Genomic DNA, 16,352 nt, shown 5'->3' on the forward strand with positions numbered 1-16,352 from the left:
GCTGCCTCTCCCTCACCAGTAACGAACAGGAAAGGTAAAACAGTCTCTTAATTTTCAAAGCCTAGGGATTTCTTAGAAACATGTGACTGTTTAAATGATAGGAAAATGCGGTGAAGGGGGATGGGAACCTGAGGGGTGCCATTGTGTTCTCAATTTATGTCTCTCCTACTTGGTTTAGTAGAGTCAAAAAGGAGAGTTGAATTTAAAAAAAAAAAAAGAGTTGAGTTTTCCAAAAAAGGAGACTCATTAAACGTTATTCTTGATGGAGACAGGACCAAGGAGAGAGGATACAGCTTTTCACTTCCCTGACATGTCATGGGGACATAGTGAAGGCAAAGAGAGTTTGAAATGAATGCTTTTTACTGATTTAGGACTGGTATTTTACTCTCAAACTTTCTGAATCCTGTTTTCGTGTGTCTCTTGTAAATGGCAGGCGTCCTGTTTTAGGTAAACTTCTGTCTGTTCTTCCTGGTTTATTCATTTTTTTCATGAAGGAAGACATTCAGGCACTTCCATCCTCCGGGGAGAAAGCAGGACAGAACAAAGTTGACATCCTCACAAACTTACCTTTCAGTGGAGGAGACAGATGATACAGCAATGAATATATTATATGCTGTGTATATACATCTATACACTGGAGAAAATATAAAGCAGGGGAGTGGGCATCACCTATGATGGTGATACCTTTCTGTCCTCGAGGAACTACGTCACTGATGTGGCCACAATAAACCCACTGCATCCCTTCTTCTTCTTGTTGATGACACACCATTATGCAGATTATCCAGCTTGGTGATTATTCTGCCCCACTCTCTCTTGTATCCTGTTCTCTCTGCAGCCTACTCGCCCCCAGCCACGGGCTACTCACACAAACACGGATGTACCACCCAAGTCAGGAGTTCAAACCTGTCTCTGTGTCCCATCAGAGTCTCCAACCTTGGGGCTCTTCCCAGCAAAATTCATAGCAAAAAAGGAGTTGAGTTCTGTGAACATCTGTTGTCCTTGCTTTTTGTTATATGATAATTATTATATTCCCATGTTTTGTTTTTTTTAATTTGTGGTGCCAATTGCATTTCATAGTCAGCATGTCCATATACAAGAAAATAACGGCCCCGAGGGTTCTTTGGGAGAAGACAGTGTGGTTAATGGAAAGGACACAGGCCCTGGAGGGAGAAAACCCACGTCCATATCCCTGTTGTGATCACAACTGAGTGATCACTTATTTCCTCAGAAATGTAACATCCTCATCCATAAAATCAGGATAATAACAATACCCTTCCTAACTTTGCAAGTTTTGGGGAAGATTAAATGAGATAACGAACATTTACAAAGTACTTTGATAGGACCCATAAAGGACCCTATGTGTTAACTATTGTTGCTGTTTTGAAAGATGGCCTGCTCCTTTGTCCTGATTTGTGGAGCCCCCTGGTGTATTTAATTACTAGAATGGAAATATTCCAACATGGTGCAACTGACCAACATCTTGCAAATGTTATGGAGTGCTCTCAGGTTTTTGCATGTTCATCCCTATTTCATTTCTCAGGAAAATTACATCATTTGGAGCGACCCAGATGGGGAACAGAATCTCATCTTCCCCCCCCCCCGCCCCCTCGCCGGACAATAATTTAGGACCTTTGGTGTTAATTTAAATTTATCATAGAATGTCATACAAGAAGAAACCTTCTAGATCTTATCTAGCCCAACTACCTCACCTTACAAAGCAGCCTAACTCTGGACAGTCTTAACTGAAGCGGCCTGAGAGCGTAGAGTTAGGAAATGTGCTGACGTTAAGCTGTCTCTGTTACGTCTGTACTCACACTGTCCCGGGATGGAAGGCACGCGCGTACCCTGGCATTCTTCCTTGCACAGACCTCTGTGCCTTATCTCTTGGGATTATCTTCCTGGGAAGAACTCTAGATCACTATCTCCACAGCTTTAATTCTCCTTTCATAGGATATTTTCCCTACACAGCAAGACTATCTAAGGGTCAGGGATAATTCTTTTAGTGAATTAAAAGATGGTAAGTATATTATGGCCTGCTCTGATTCCTAGAGACTTCAAATATTTGATTGCCTTTTCCATCAGTTCCCAAAACGTGCACAAAAACAGGGCTGAGATATGAAGAGAATTAATACTCAGGCTCTGTCTTTGAAAGGCTTACAGTCCTGGGGGCAGGGGGTAAATGCTTAGCTGTGTGATTGTAACATAATGCGACAGATGCTGTAACAGGTGGGAATGGAAGCTGTGGAAGCACAGGGAAGGGACTGTTTTCCACTGAAAAATCAGAAAAGGCTGCTCAAAAGAAATGGCATTGGAGCTCTCGTTGAGGGTGGGTGGACTGCTCCAATCAAACTCTGAGGGGCTATTTCTCAGGTGGGGGAACGGCAGGAAAGCTCACAACGTGCTCGGGAAGCGACAGGTGGCCTGGTGGCTGGAACGCTGGGTGCGCGGTAAAGAATGGCAACAGATCAGATGGGGAGGAATTATGGGGCCAGATGGTGAGGTGCTCCCTAGTCCATCCCAAAGAAGTCCATATCCAATTGACAATGAGACCCTTCAAAGGTCTTTTAATTGGAATTATATGACCGGAACTGTTTGGCAGCAATAGAGAGAGGACTGGGTGGTGGTGAGGAAGAGAGAAGGTTCTGGAAAAAGAGTAAGTTTTGAAGCCATTTCAGGGCTCTGCTTCTGTCCAGATGACACCAGTACGAGCTCAGGCTCTACAGCCCCTACTGCCCGAGTTCAGTAATGCCTGCACCCCTCTCGCTGTGACCGTGGCTGCGTGCCTCATTTTTCCTCTCTGAAGTGGAGGGTAACAGTAGTACCTGTCTAATAGGGTGGTGGTCGTTAGGCTTAAGTGAATCCATCCCTGGCGCTATGTGAGCATTTAAAGTGTTAGCTCTTTTCACCATTATGTGCAGCGATCCAGGAAGAGCTAGGGAGGCGCCGCCTAGGAGGTCAGGATGAGGGGCTCCACGTTAACCTGCGGTTTTAATTCCTGCTCACCCACCTGGAAGAGGTACAGTGGCCACAACCCCCATGCGATGAGATCCGTTTGAATTCCAAGCAAACTCAGTGCTTAATCTCTGAAGAGTTTTGACGTGAATGGTCTAGAATAGATCTGATTATGTGAGTCACCTTTTCCTCGGGGACTTGGACAGGTACTCTGGAAGATGTGGTGACTCTTTCGGGCCACCGGAGTGTCATTTTGTACATCACTAATCTGGGCCACATAATGAGAAAAGCTGCTTCCCTCGAATTGGTTTGGAGCTCTTGCATTAATGGGGTAGCTGCTCAGGGACTACAGCAGCGGCACAGATAACATGCTCAGAGGAACTGTCATGGTGTCAGATCGTTGGTACCGCCCCCAGAGCACCAACCTGAGCCACAGCAGGTCAGGAACTTAGGAGATGAGATCTGGGCAGTTCATCCTTCAGCAAATACGGCAAATTCCTGAGAGTTAGCATCCAAGTTGCATGAGAAGAGGCTCAGGTGGTACAACTCAGAAGATGCAGCAGGTGGCAAAGCTGTCGTGCATACTCCAGGCCAGTGGTTCCCAAATGGGCAGTTTTGCCCCTCAGAGGACATTGGGCAATATCTGGTGATATTTTGGGTTGTCACCACTGGAGGAGATGCCACTAGCATCTAGTGAGTAGAGACCAGGTTTGCTGCTAACCATCCTACGATGCACAAGACAAGCCCCCCCCCCCCCACAAAGAAGGGTCCAGTCCAAAATGTCAGCCATGCCGAGGCTGAGAGACTCTGGCCTAGGCCAACATTTAACCAGGATGTGATATATACGTCATTGGTGGTACCCAAAGTGAGTTTAAGACGAGCTTTTTTAAAGTTTTAATGGACACGTACTTATTTTAACGTAAGTTGTAAACACACACTTAACATAAAACCAGTGACTACAAAGGTATTGTTGCTTAAGATGAGGCTAAATTAGTATTTGAGTTTTTTTAAGTGTTGACTTAAAAATACGAAGTAAATAATAGCGTAAGTGGACATCAAATGTGGCTAAGGAGTGTGGGATGATGCAGGTTAGAAGCCGTTGGTTTGGACGAGGAGTCAGAAAACTTTTTCTGTAAAATAACTGGGTAGTGAATATTTGAGGCTCTGCTGCAACTTCTCAACCATTTTGGTACAAAAGTCACCATGACAATAGGTAAACAGCTGAGTTCTTTTCCCATCTTGACTTTTCTAAACCCAGTGTCTAAGATGCATCCTTTAAACTCAGTGCCCCAGGTATGGCCTGACTGTGGCAGGAAAGGACACTCTGACTTACCCTGGTTAGTAAGATGTAAAATATTTATAAAGTCATGATACCCATTTTGTACACATGTTGTGGACAAAGTGTGATGTGTTCCTCGCTTTGCATGTGTACAGTTAGTGGGGTTTGTGTTTAACCAAAGTACACAATCTTACAAGTATCACAATTCAATGTTTGGATACAGCATATTGAAATAGAGTGGGTTCAAATTCCAGCTCCTTCCTTTACTACCTACGCCCTCATGGGCCTATTAATTACCCTCTCACAGCCTCCACTTCCTGCTCAATAAAATGAGGATAGTGACATCTCTCCTGCAGGGTTGTTATAACAATGTAATGAGATGTGGAGGTCTCCAGAACAGTGGGCAACACATTCAGTAAATGTTTACTCTTTTCCTTTTCCACCTTAGTTCTTCCACATATTTGATTCTGTTATTAAGCCATTAATAAACGTGCCAGTCGAGTCAGGGGTACCTATAGCTCTGCAATACACTGAAAATACTCCCTGAAAATTAAAGAATGATCTCTTCATTAATACCCTTTGAGTATGACTCATCAACCACTTAAAATGCACCTAGATGTCAGTGATTCCAGCCCATCTTTCTTTCAGCAAAAACAAAAAGCAATAACTGAGTGTCCACTTAGTGTCAGCCACGGTGTCAGGCACCTGCTACAGACATGAAGAAGATATGGTCCCTGCCCCTGGAGGCATCTACTGCTTGGTTGGGGAGAGGAAGCTAGTAAGCAAACGGATGATCCCAATTTTCACACTTGTGGAATCTCCTGAGAAACTAGGCAAAGTGTTGCCCAAGACAAGTATTGAAAGATAAATAGAAATTAACCAGGTGAAGGTGAGATCCCTTCACATCCCAGGCCAAGAGTGTGCAGTGCATTGTTGCATGTGAACGAAGGATGAGTTGTATGGGGACAGAGGTGTGGAGGGGTTGCGAGGCTGGGTGAGTAATACAGGTCAGATTATGCAAGGTGTTGCATGTCAGGCTGTGTCTGAATTACTGCTTCCAGGCTAACAGTTCTCCCTCTAGCAGTGACACCTTTTATTTAGAGCAGGTCTTCTAAGTGACAACTCCATTCTAGAAAACCAGCATTACTAAGACTGTTGGACTGGTGTCCCCCTTCCTGTCCATTACCACCAGCGGTGGAGGCCAGATGTAAGACGTGGCTACATTTCAGTTGATTTAGTTCTTTGCTGTGAATAATATAGCTTGTAATGTGGATTTTTTTGAATTTTCCATGTGTATCACTCTTGAAGCACTGGTTTTGTAGCCGAGGCAGGCATTCAGGGTTCTAACAGATGAGATGGCTACATCTGAGTTTCCGAAAGTTGCTTTGACGACAGTCTGGAGGACAGACTGAAACGGAGAATGTTTGGAAACCACTTGAAGGGCCCTTTCTATAAATAACAAGTGAGGGGCTCCCTTGAGGCCATGCCAGTGGGACACACGTGCACCAGACCTACTAAAAAGATACCACTTACCCAATTTCACCCAAGGAAACTGAGGCTTAGAAAAGTTAATAATCTGCCCAATGTCATGAGAGAGTCAGTGACAGAACTTGGACTTGGATCTGTGTCTAGACTGCTCATACCGAGGCCCCATCAGAACCTTTCCGGCCTCCTTCCCAGCCAGCTCTTCTCTCCCCTTGTGTCTTTGCTTGCTACCCTGTGGTCCTCCAGAGCTACCAGGTGTGTGGAGTCATCTGGTATTTGTCTTCCTCCTTAGCATTTTTCCTAACACAGAGTTGGCGTATATTTATCAATAGAATATTTGTTGAGACCCTTTTGAGGGATTCACCCAGCTTGCTGGAAAACACCTTCTTTGTCCTTATGGAAACTGGACATTCTGTCACATGCTAGACTGGCCGGATCGGCCAGGTGGGGTCTTCAGCTGTTGCTGTGATGCCCCAGCCAGGCAATCACTGGTCACTATGACTGGTCCCTATTTTCCAAGGCTGGCAGTCTTATATGTAGGACCTGCCCCAGGGGCTGAGGTATCTGCCTTATAAGCCCCTTCTTCTCAGGGTTTCACACTTCCCATAGATCATTTCTTTTTTCTTTTAATACATTTATTTATTTATATTTTTTAATTTTGGCTGCGTTGGGTCTTCATTGCTGCACGCGGGCTTTCTCTAGTCATGGCAAGCGGGGCTACTCTTCATTGCGGTGTGTGGGCTTCTCACTGCAGTGGCTTCTCTTGCTGCGGAGCACAGGCTCTAGGCGCGCAGGCTCAGTAGTTGTGGCACGTGGGCTTCAGTAGTTGTGGCTCGTGGGCTCTAGAGCGCAGGCTCAGTAGTTGTGGTGCACGGGCTTCGTTGCTCCGCGGCATGTGGGATCCTCCCGGACCAGGGCTTGAACCGTGGCTCCTGCATTAGCAGGCAGATTCTTAACCACTGTGCCACCAGGGAAGCCCCTCCTGGTAGATCTTTGAGAGAGGAGAAATCGCAGTCTCCTCTTTATCATAGACTACTTGGGAAGCTGAGTTTCTTATCTTTCTTTGCACAGTATTTCTCCTTTCTCTGTCCTCTCAGGCAGTTTGGAGCTGTCCACCTTAAGGAATTCTTGTGCTTTCTAGTTTCCAACTTTTATTTCCTCAAAAGACTTTTCCCACCAGACATGAATAGCTATTGGCTTCTTTTCATTCTTGGCTCTTGTCGTATCCCCAGCGCCCTGCCTTCACTGGAGCCAATAATTAAACTAGAAGTGGGGGGGAGGGGAGAAGGCAGGGGTGGGGCAAAACAGGAGCCAAGGAATTACAGTTTTACTTCTTCCACACCAACTTCCCTTAATACCCAGTGTAGAAACCCAAGCACGGTTGGAACCCGGTGTCGTTGTCTGATGGAAGGGCCGCCTTGGGAGGTGGGGTAGTCCGTCACCTTTCAGCCAGCTCTTGGATTTGTCATGCGAGACCACCCATTCTGTACTCCACCTTCTTGTTCTCACTGCCATTCCTATTAAACTAGGTGGGAAATGGGCCCCCTAACCTGCTAATGTCTAATTAAGATGCTGCATTTTTATAAACATGTGATTTGATCTTATTCAGTGGTTGAAGTTTTTGAAGTTGATATAGTTCATTTCCTTGAACATCATAGCTCATGATGTGTCGACTAGATTTGCCATTTGTGTCACTAAAGACTTATGAGAAAAATACAAAGAGAAAAACAGCCCTTTGGAAACAATGGAAGGAAGAAAGTGAATTGAATTTAAATTAGACATAGCAATCAAGTGTAATGAGGGACTTCCCTGGTGGCGCAGGGGTTAGGAATCTGCCTGCCAGTGCTGGGGACTCGGGTTTGAGCCCTCATCTGGGAAGATCCTACATGCCACGGAGCAACTAAGCCCGTGCACTACAACTACTGAGCCTGCACTCTAGAGCCCGTGCGCCACAACTACTGAGCCCGTGTGCCACAACTACTGAGCCCACGCGCCTAGAGCCTGTGCTCCGCAACAAGAGAAGCCACTGCAGTGAGAAGCCCGCACACTGCAACGAAGAGTAGCCCCCGCTCACCGCAACTAGAGAAAGCCTGTGCACAGCAACAAAGCCCCAAACGCAGCCAAAAATAAATAAATAATTTTTAAAAAAGAAATAAAAAACAGATTTAGAAATTAGACACATTTAAAAAAAAATAAAATGTAAGGAAAGTTTTAAAGGAGACCTAGCATGCATTCATATGTCCTTAAGAGTTTTCTTTTGGATAAGATGTTCTAACGTAAAATTATTGCTAGACAGCATAGCCTCACACTCCGTTTCTTAACACGTCAAACACTGTTGGATGGTAAAATGCATTCAGTTTCCTATGTTTAGAAATTCCTTAAATGAAAGACATAAATTCCACTTGAAGTTCATCTGAAAAAAAATTATAAAATTTAACTGTGTGTTTCAGGCTCCATTATTCTTGCTGGACTTCATTCAGAGCCGGTCATAAAAAGGATTCTAACTTGCTGTAGGAACCTTGGATAGACTCTAATAAGAAAATCACTAATTTTCTTTATTTTTGATAACACACATTCCCTGATTTTCTTACAATGAAACTCATGTGGCTTTTATTAAGAAGCAAATTTTTTCTTTTTTTTTTGCTGTACGCGGGCCTCTCACTGTTGTGGCCTCTCCCGTTGCGGACGCGCAGGCTCAGCGGCCATGGCCCACGGGCCCAGCCACTCCGCGGCATGTGGGATCTTCCCGGACTCTTCCCGGACTGGGGCACGAACCCGCGTCCCCTGCATCGGCAGGCGGACTCTCAACCACTGTGCCACCAGGGAAGTCCCCAAATCATTTTTAATTAAAAAATATTTTTTATCTGAGTTGGCTCAACTAAAGAGGTAAAACCAAAAATATGATCATCATTGCTGCTGGAAACATTGACCTGCTGAAAAACCAGACTGGCGTTGCCTGCGTCTGCTGAGGGTCTGACATGGTCCTTGGGAGAGAACTTGGTCTGAGTCGCCCTTGCCCATGTCCACCCCGATGTCATGCGTGGGTCTCTGGCCTCATGGTTCCACCTCTTCTGTTTCTCTGCATCTCCATCCGTGACATTTCAGTCAGCCCCTACCAGTCATGCTGTATAGCTTTGAAAGCAGGAACTTCATGTATTGTCTCTTTCTTTCCTGGGTCTCTCACTTCACCATCAAATTAACCCTTTTACTCCTTTAAGACATGTGGGTTGCAAATGAACCTTCCTTTGACCGTTGGGGTTGTTGCTCTTAACCAGAAATAAAAAGAGTTAAATTTATTTTTAAAATTTTTTATTTTTTAAATTGCAGTAAATACACAGGACATGAAATTCACCATCTTCCCCATTCTAAAGTATACAGTTCAGTGGCATTCACGTACATTCGCATTACTGTGCTACCGTCACCACCGTCCATCCGCAGGGCAGTAGAATTCTCATTTCCTGTTCTGTGCTGCTACCACCATCCAGTAACTCAGCTGCCCCGAAACAGTTAGCTGTTAGGTGAGAAATGAGACTTGAATTGCCCAGTAGACCTTTTGTCTCTTAGGACATAATGGCTAAGTTTTTAAGAGGTTCTGATGCATTTAATATGACACGTTAGCCAGAATAAATGTGCTCTTTTCTCTTTAAACAGCTCTGAGCAGCGGGTACCCTGTTCTACTTCTTACCACAGCTCTGGTTTGCACTCGGGTGACAGTGTCACAAAAGCAGGACCTCTGGGCCTTCCAGAAATAAGACAAGTGCCAACTGTTGTGATTGAATGTGATGACAATAAAGAAAATGTGCCTCATGAATCAGACTACGAAGACTCTTCTTGCCTGTACACAAGAGAAGGGGAAGAGGACGAGGACGACGACAGCTCGCTGTATACCAGTGGGTGCATCCAAACTCTTTGCTGAGGGTGGGAGGGGCGTGGCTGGCGGGAAGAGCTGCCCACCTCTGTGGGTTCTAATCTGAGGTCCGAGGTTGCTGTTTCTTCATTAGTAAGATGAAAGGGTAACTGTCCTCTGAACAGCCTCAGAGCTCTAAAAATTACAACATCGTGCTACCATCTCTTGCCTCTTTTAGATGTCTCTTTTTTCCTTTGATTGCTTCCCTTGGGCTGCAACACCCCATCAATTAAAAAAAAAAAAAAAAAAAGCAAGGAGGGGAGGCACCTTAAAATTCAATTCCAGTCTACAAAATATATAAAAATACTAACCATTGTATATGGAACAAATTCATTTTTAAGCATACCTCAACCACTGAACTTAAATTTCTGTGATCAACTTTTTAATGCGTGAACTTATATGATAGCAACCTTTTACCGACTGTGTGCCTGACAACATGCTAAGGTTTTATTCTCATCCACATCTTACAACACTCAGGGGCATAAACTACTGCCCTATTTTACAGGTGAGAGGAGAAAATGGAGAGGTAAGGGACTTGCCCAGAGACTCACGTCTACTAAGTGGCAGTGCTGAGGGTTGAAGCTGCCTGTGTCTCATTCCAAAACCCACATTCTAAAAGCAGTGGCAAAAGAAGGAAGATAAGTACTTACTAGATAAGATCCAAAGGAACCCCCCAAACTTGCTGCTTCCCAGTCTCTTCCTCTTGCCTCACAACTCACCAGGCTTCAGACAGCTCGCTAAACCTCAGTGATGGAAATAGTCCTGGTGTTCAGGAGAGAACCCTGGAGGGGCAGCCGAAGGCCCACATGGTCCGTGAGGGAAGGAGCTGTTGCCCAGCCTCTGCTCACCGTTTCCTGCCCGGAGAATGGAACGCTTTATACCAGGGTTTCTCAACCTTGGCACAAGTGACATCTTGGGCCAGATAATTCTTTGTCATGGCGGCTGCCCTGTGCATTGTAGGATGTTTGGTAGCATCCCTGGCCTCTACCCACTGGGTGCCGGTAGCACCCTCCCCAGCAAACTCGAGTTTGACAACCAAAAATGTCTCTAGACTTTGCCAAATGTCCCTGGTGGGGGCAGAAATCGCTCCTGATTGAGAATCATGGATTTATTCCAGATGTGAGGAAATAAAAGGAAAAGTAGACCCAGAATATTGCCTGTTTCCATGAGCTTGCCCCCTCTCCCACCCCACACGGACCCCACTTTGCCCAACTTTACTTGCCTGTACCCTCCAGCCCCACTGTAGCTGATCTCTTTTGTCTCCTGTGATTCCCCCGCCTATCCTTCACCTCTGAGCGTCCACACACGCAGATGCCCGCCGGCCTGCTGCCTGTTGGCCTCACTTATCCTGCACGTGCCGGCCACGCCTCCTCCGCCCTTTGCATTCTGTTTTGCACTCCGCAGTCTGTCCTCCCCTCCTTTGTGATGTTGCCCACATTGGGGGGGGGGGGAGTTCCTGGGGAGCAGAGATCCAATCACAGGCTCTCCATGTGCCCCGCACATGCCCAGCATACTGTGAGGTAGAAAGGGCATGCTGATTGCAGGAACTGTATGAAAGTCACATACTGTAGCTTTCCTCCTTTGACCGAGGTCTTGACCGCGCTCAGGTGTTGGGCTCTTATATCTGTCTCCCCGTCTCTCACCTTGTGGTCCACGGCTGTCCCTGGGGGGAGCCCGAGCAGGTTGGTGACAGCCTTATTACCTCATGTCTCCCTTCCTGCAGGCTCCCTGGCCATGAAGGTGTGCAGGAAGGACTCCTTAGCCATCAAACTCAGCAACAGGCCCTCCAAGCGAGAGCTGGAAGAAAAGAACATCCTCCCGAGGCAGACGGACGAGGAACGGCTGGAGCTGAGGCAGCAGATCGGCACCAAGCTCACCAGGTAGGACAGCGCAGCCGCCGGCTCCACGGATTTCTGTGCAAGAATTCAGTCTCCATCCTCAGATCTGTTTTGAGTGTCTCTGAAGAGCTCCCTGCAGAAAAAGTCCGTGGAAAATATTCCATTTCTTCTGCAGGGTTGCTTTTATGGTCCCCTCTTTTTCACTCATCAGAATCTTAGAAATTTCACTTGACTAAAGGTTCAAGCTGAGAGGAGGATTTCCAGGGAGAATAAGCACCTGTAGAACAATTCCCATCATCCAGTAGAATTGAGGACCTATATACCTAGGCACTGTGGTTTGCTTAAGCACAAAGCAATCGAATAAATGGACTTTTCTGCTAGACTGTGCAACTAGAAGACATCAGTGGTGGGTAAAGATGCCTCATTACTGAGCTGGGACTCTTCTTGAGTGATTGCCCCTATGAGCAGGTATTACAGACACAGGCAAAGCAGTATGTCATATTAATACGTTAAACACTTACGTGTGTATTTATAACCTAGTGCATCTTTATGCGGTGTTAGCTAACATCTGTGACACACTTATTAGCCAGGCATTCTTCTAAACGTTTTATGTGTGTCCGTTCATTTAATCTCTGAGCTTCCCTATGAAATGGACATTTCTATGCCCATTTCACAGATGAGAACACGAGAGAGAACTTTAGTTACCTGCGTAATGTCAGACAGAATGGCTGTGGAGCTCTCCCTCTTGACCATATATGATGCTGCCTCTGTAATAATAGTCACCAGGTGAACCTTCACTTTGGCCCAGGCACCACGCTCACTGTTTGGATGCAGGGTTTAGAGGTCTCCCAGGGTTTCCTCCTGACTTTCCCACTTACTGCCCCATAGCCTCGTGTAAGTCACTTATTCTCTTCCCCTGTGTTTTCTGCCTTTATAAGATGGGGAGTTGTAAGAATTAAACAATATAAGTAAAGCACTTAAAACAGTCTCTCTCACTTCCTCTAGGGAGCCTGTCCCATGGTGGAAGAGCCTGACTTTAAACACCGTTCCTTCTGTTGAAGTGAAATCCCTGTCCAAGCATTTCCCACGCATTGGTCATATTCTTTTCTTTCTGCAGCTACCTCACTCCTCTTAACACACATGCTTTCAGGTACTTGGAGGCAACGGTACTGGCTCCCCAAGTCTCCTTTCCTACACTGCATATAGCCACATTCTCTCTCTGGGGTTCAGTGGGTTGGGTGGATATAGTTCTAGGCTGCTTCCTGAACCAGCTTGTTCAATTTTACACCTGATACAAATAGGGCTTTCCACTGGGGGACTAGAAATAAGAGAAGAAGCAGATCCTTGACCCCAGCCCCTCTTCCCAAAAGTTCATTTCCATTATCCTTTGACTAGGACAAAGGAGCATGGGTATCCTTTATTCTAGTTCTTTCCCTCACTTCCATTTTCCCAGCTTTGTGACAGTATAAGCAGAGCCCCAGGATTGTGGGGAAAATTGAAAACTTCTCTGCAGATGTATGTGAGATGCCAACACATCTAGCTGCCCAAGGTGGCATCTTCTGTGGAGAGAGAGACAAAGATGGGAGATATGGAAAGCAGATGTGTGCAGCCGGCCACTCTGCTTGCCCACCACAGAGCACCATCCACCTGGAGGAAACTGACAAAGTGAAAAAGGCCACTGTCCCAGAACACGCTCCTGAAAAGACACAGCCCAGCTTCTCATGCCTGAATCCATAGCCGCATCCCACCACTATTAGCACGTGGCTATGGCAGTGACACAACCCAGAGGTGGGAAGAGACATAGGCCACCATGCACTGCAGGAAGTTCTCTGCATTTGAAGATTTATCCTTGGAAATCATCCCTTTCCCAACCTTTCCTCTTCTGACAGCACTTAAATCCTGCTCAGGACTCATAAAATCCACTGAGCGTTCACCATAGTGATGTCTATTCCCGACCCTCGTTCACCCTGGTCAGTAGAAGAAGACACACTGACCAGGGAGAGAAAGATGGAGGTAGAGAGGACAGCATTGGGCATATTCCAAGTGTTGAGCTCTGAGTCCCTTTCTTCTTTGTTCACTCTTTCAACTAGGGAGTTTATTTCCTTCTGGTATAACCCTTGGCATCTCAGCCAGATTACAGGAACTGGGCCTAAAGGAAAGGACATCAGGAGTGTTGAGCAGGTCAGCAGAGTTGTACAGAGTTCAGCAAATCTGGTGGGGAGGCCTAATCCACGTCTCAAGGTCTTCTTTAGAAAGGAATTTTAAGGACTATTCTCTTTTGGATGAGAACCGAGCTTGGTGCTTCCAGCCACTCATTTATCCTGAAGCCAGGGGAGAATGAAGGAGAAATCTGAGAACCGGAAGGTGACCATGGTAGAGAGAGAACTAATCTGAGGCCCAGAGCCTTGGCTTCTAGCTCTGGTTCTGAGGGTTCCCTAAGCAGATGTTTGCTCACTCTGGGTCTACATTTCCTAATCTGAGGGGATTAGATCATCTGATCACTTTGTGCAAACTGTGAACTTCATCATCATCAAAAGTAACTAAGAGTATGTAGGAATCTGTTGTAGAGTTTGCATTTCCGAAGCTGCAAGGCTGCGGCTTTCTTTGGCTATTTGAGGTCGTAAGATGTACTGGAAATCTCAAGCTCTTTGAAAAGCCTACGGCCAAGTCTGCGGTCCTCATGGAGTGAGCAAGATAGAAAACATAATTTTAGTCTGACAGTTTTAATAGCATAAAAGAATAATGTAGCACTCCAAGGATAATCCCAAATTGGGGGAAGGGAGCAGAAACATCAAGTAAAATGATGTCAAGTACTAAGGGAGAGTTTCTACCTAAGAATGCAAAAATATTGTTCTTCCAAAAATGTTTTCTCGTGGATGCTATTGGGCAGACTCTCCTAAACCTCGGTCATCAAGTCACCTGGATGCTTTGATAGTAAATAACTGTTTCAACCAACCGCCATTTGAGAGGTGAGGGCTCTGCCCTTGAGACATGAACGTTGTCAGCTGGGTGTGCATTTCTCTGCTCCTTGTGTATTACAGACTCAGGCCGGTCGCAGAGAACCAAGGGGTCAACACGTCCATCCGCTGGGGTGTCCGAGGGATGAAATAGTAGAACTTCGACTTAAATTTATTTTATGTCATTCTTTTTAAGTCGATTGTGTCTGTGTTATAATGCACATATATATCAATGCAGTAGTATCAGTACTTGTATATAACTTATAAATAGAGAAATGGCATGTGTGGGGATACATGCTTAAAAAATTAAATTGACGGAGTTCTCAAGAAGCTTCAAGCCCACAGGTCTGAGGGTCCCTTCTTAAGGCTGCGTGAGCAGGTCCTTTCTTCTCCAAGGACCTCTCTAGTCAGTGGAAATATAGAGACCTCAGGGCCATCCCTCACCCCTGCAAAGCCCCCAAATGCAGGATGCTGCTGCTTTCTCTCTGAGTCTCTTCTCTGGGCCCTTCAACCTGAACCCTAGGAGGTGGTCAGCCTGTGTGATCTTAGCTCTCCAATCCACTTTCAGCTCCCTTCATTTACCAAGCTTTTTACTCCCCTAAGATTAATATTCAACCCACATGACTCCATGTTATTTATTTGAAATACATCTTACTACCCCCTCCTCCCGCAAAAAAAAAAATTATTTAAAAAATTAGCCATGGAGACATACTTCTCAGTGTCCATAGTGAGGATGACCTCTTTCTTGATCAGTCAGGGGACAGCTGATATGGCCCTAAGCCACTTACTTTCCAGCTTGGGGCATTGATTGGTTGAAGAAATGACCCCACACACACAACTAAAGGATGGCGCTCAAGACCATTGGGAATGGGGTTTTGAGGGACTAAATAGAAGTCTGATGCCTAAAGGAGTTGTTCTTTTGCTTCTGAAACATCCTTTAGAAAGTGAATCATCCTGTAAGTCACTAAGACTACTTATTTTTTTAAAAAGGAGCTAAGACCCTGAAACGTGATCTGTTCTTGGTTACTCAACAGCCAGTGCGCCTAAGCCTTCTCTTGGGAACAGCCAGCCTTTCAGACCCAGCTGTCCAGTCCTCTCCAACTGAGGTCCCCTCCCTCAGTCCCCTCCAATACCTTCTTTAAGGTTTGGATCAGACAGGGGGAGAGAAAGCCTGGGAAGGACAATAAAATGGGAGGTGCCTTGCAGTATACGTAGGAGTATATAATCTAAATTAAGCTCAGGAATAAATAAGGATTCGGGCAATCTGCCTCCGTGACATACTTGTTCCCCTAAAATATCTCTTCACCCTTAAGATATCCATGTCCCGCTCAGGGGTGAACTGTCATCTTTTTTTAAAATTTATTTCTATTATTTTATTTTTTATACAGCAGGTTGTCATCATCTTTTTTGCAATCATGGTTGACCACGATGTTTTCAGCCTCCCTCTGAGCTGGAGCAGGCATAGCCCTGTCTTAAAATGGGAAGCATCCCTACGGGGAAACTCTTTGGAAACCATGCTGGGTTTTGGAAAGGATGTTTCTCCTTGTGATGTCCTTTTCCTAGACCAGACATAGCTGGTGATTCAGGCCACTCACTTATGATTCTTGCCAACAATCAAAGGAGATGCTGACTTAATTTCAGCTGCTGGGAGTATTCGTTTTCTAGGGCTACCATAACAAAGTACCACAAACTGAGTGGCTTCCACAACAAAAATGTATGGTGTCACAGTTCTGGAGCCTGGGAGTCTGAAATCAAGGTGTCGGCAGGGTTGGTTCCTTCTAAGGGCAGTGAGGGAGAATCTGTTCCAGGCCCCTCCCCTTCCTGGTGGTTCACTGACAGTCTTTGCCTTCATCTTCTCCCGGCGTGTGTATCTCTGTGTCCAAATTTCCCCTTTTTATAAGGAAACCAGTCATCTTAGATTAAGGTCCAGCCCT

General features: G+C 45.7%; 1 protein-coding gene across 1 annotated transcript in view; it reads left to right on the forward strand.

Annotated features, from left to right (window-relative positions):
* The window catches only part of PHACTR1 (phosphatase and actin regulator 1), a 535,135-nt gene that overhangs the window by 483,840 nt on the left and 34,943 nt on the right, over positions 1–16,352 (forward strand). The window contains 2 exon segments of the mRNA XM_029242440.1: positions 9,368–9,606; positions 11,347–11,503. Coding sequence (XP_029098273.1) covers positions 9,368–9,606; positions 11,347–11,503 — 396 coding nt within the window.

The sequence above is a fragment of the Monodon monoceros genome, unplaced genomic scaffold (genome assembly GCF_005190385.1).
Source record: "Monodon monoceros isolate NGI ecotype Baffin Bay Population unplaced genomic scaffold, NGI_Narwhal_1 Super_Scaffold_3, whole genome shotgun sequence".
NCBI lineage: Eukaryota > Metazoa > Chordata > Mammalia > Artiodactyla > Monodontidae > Monodon > Monodon monoceros.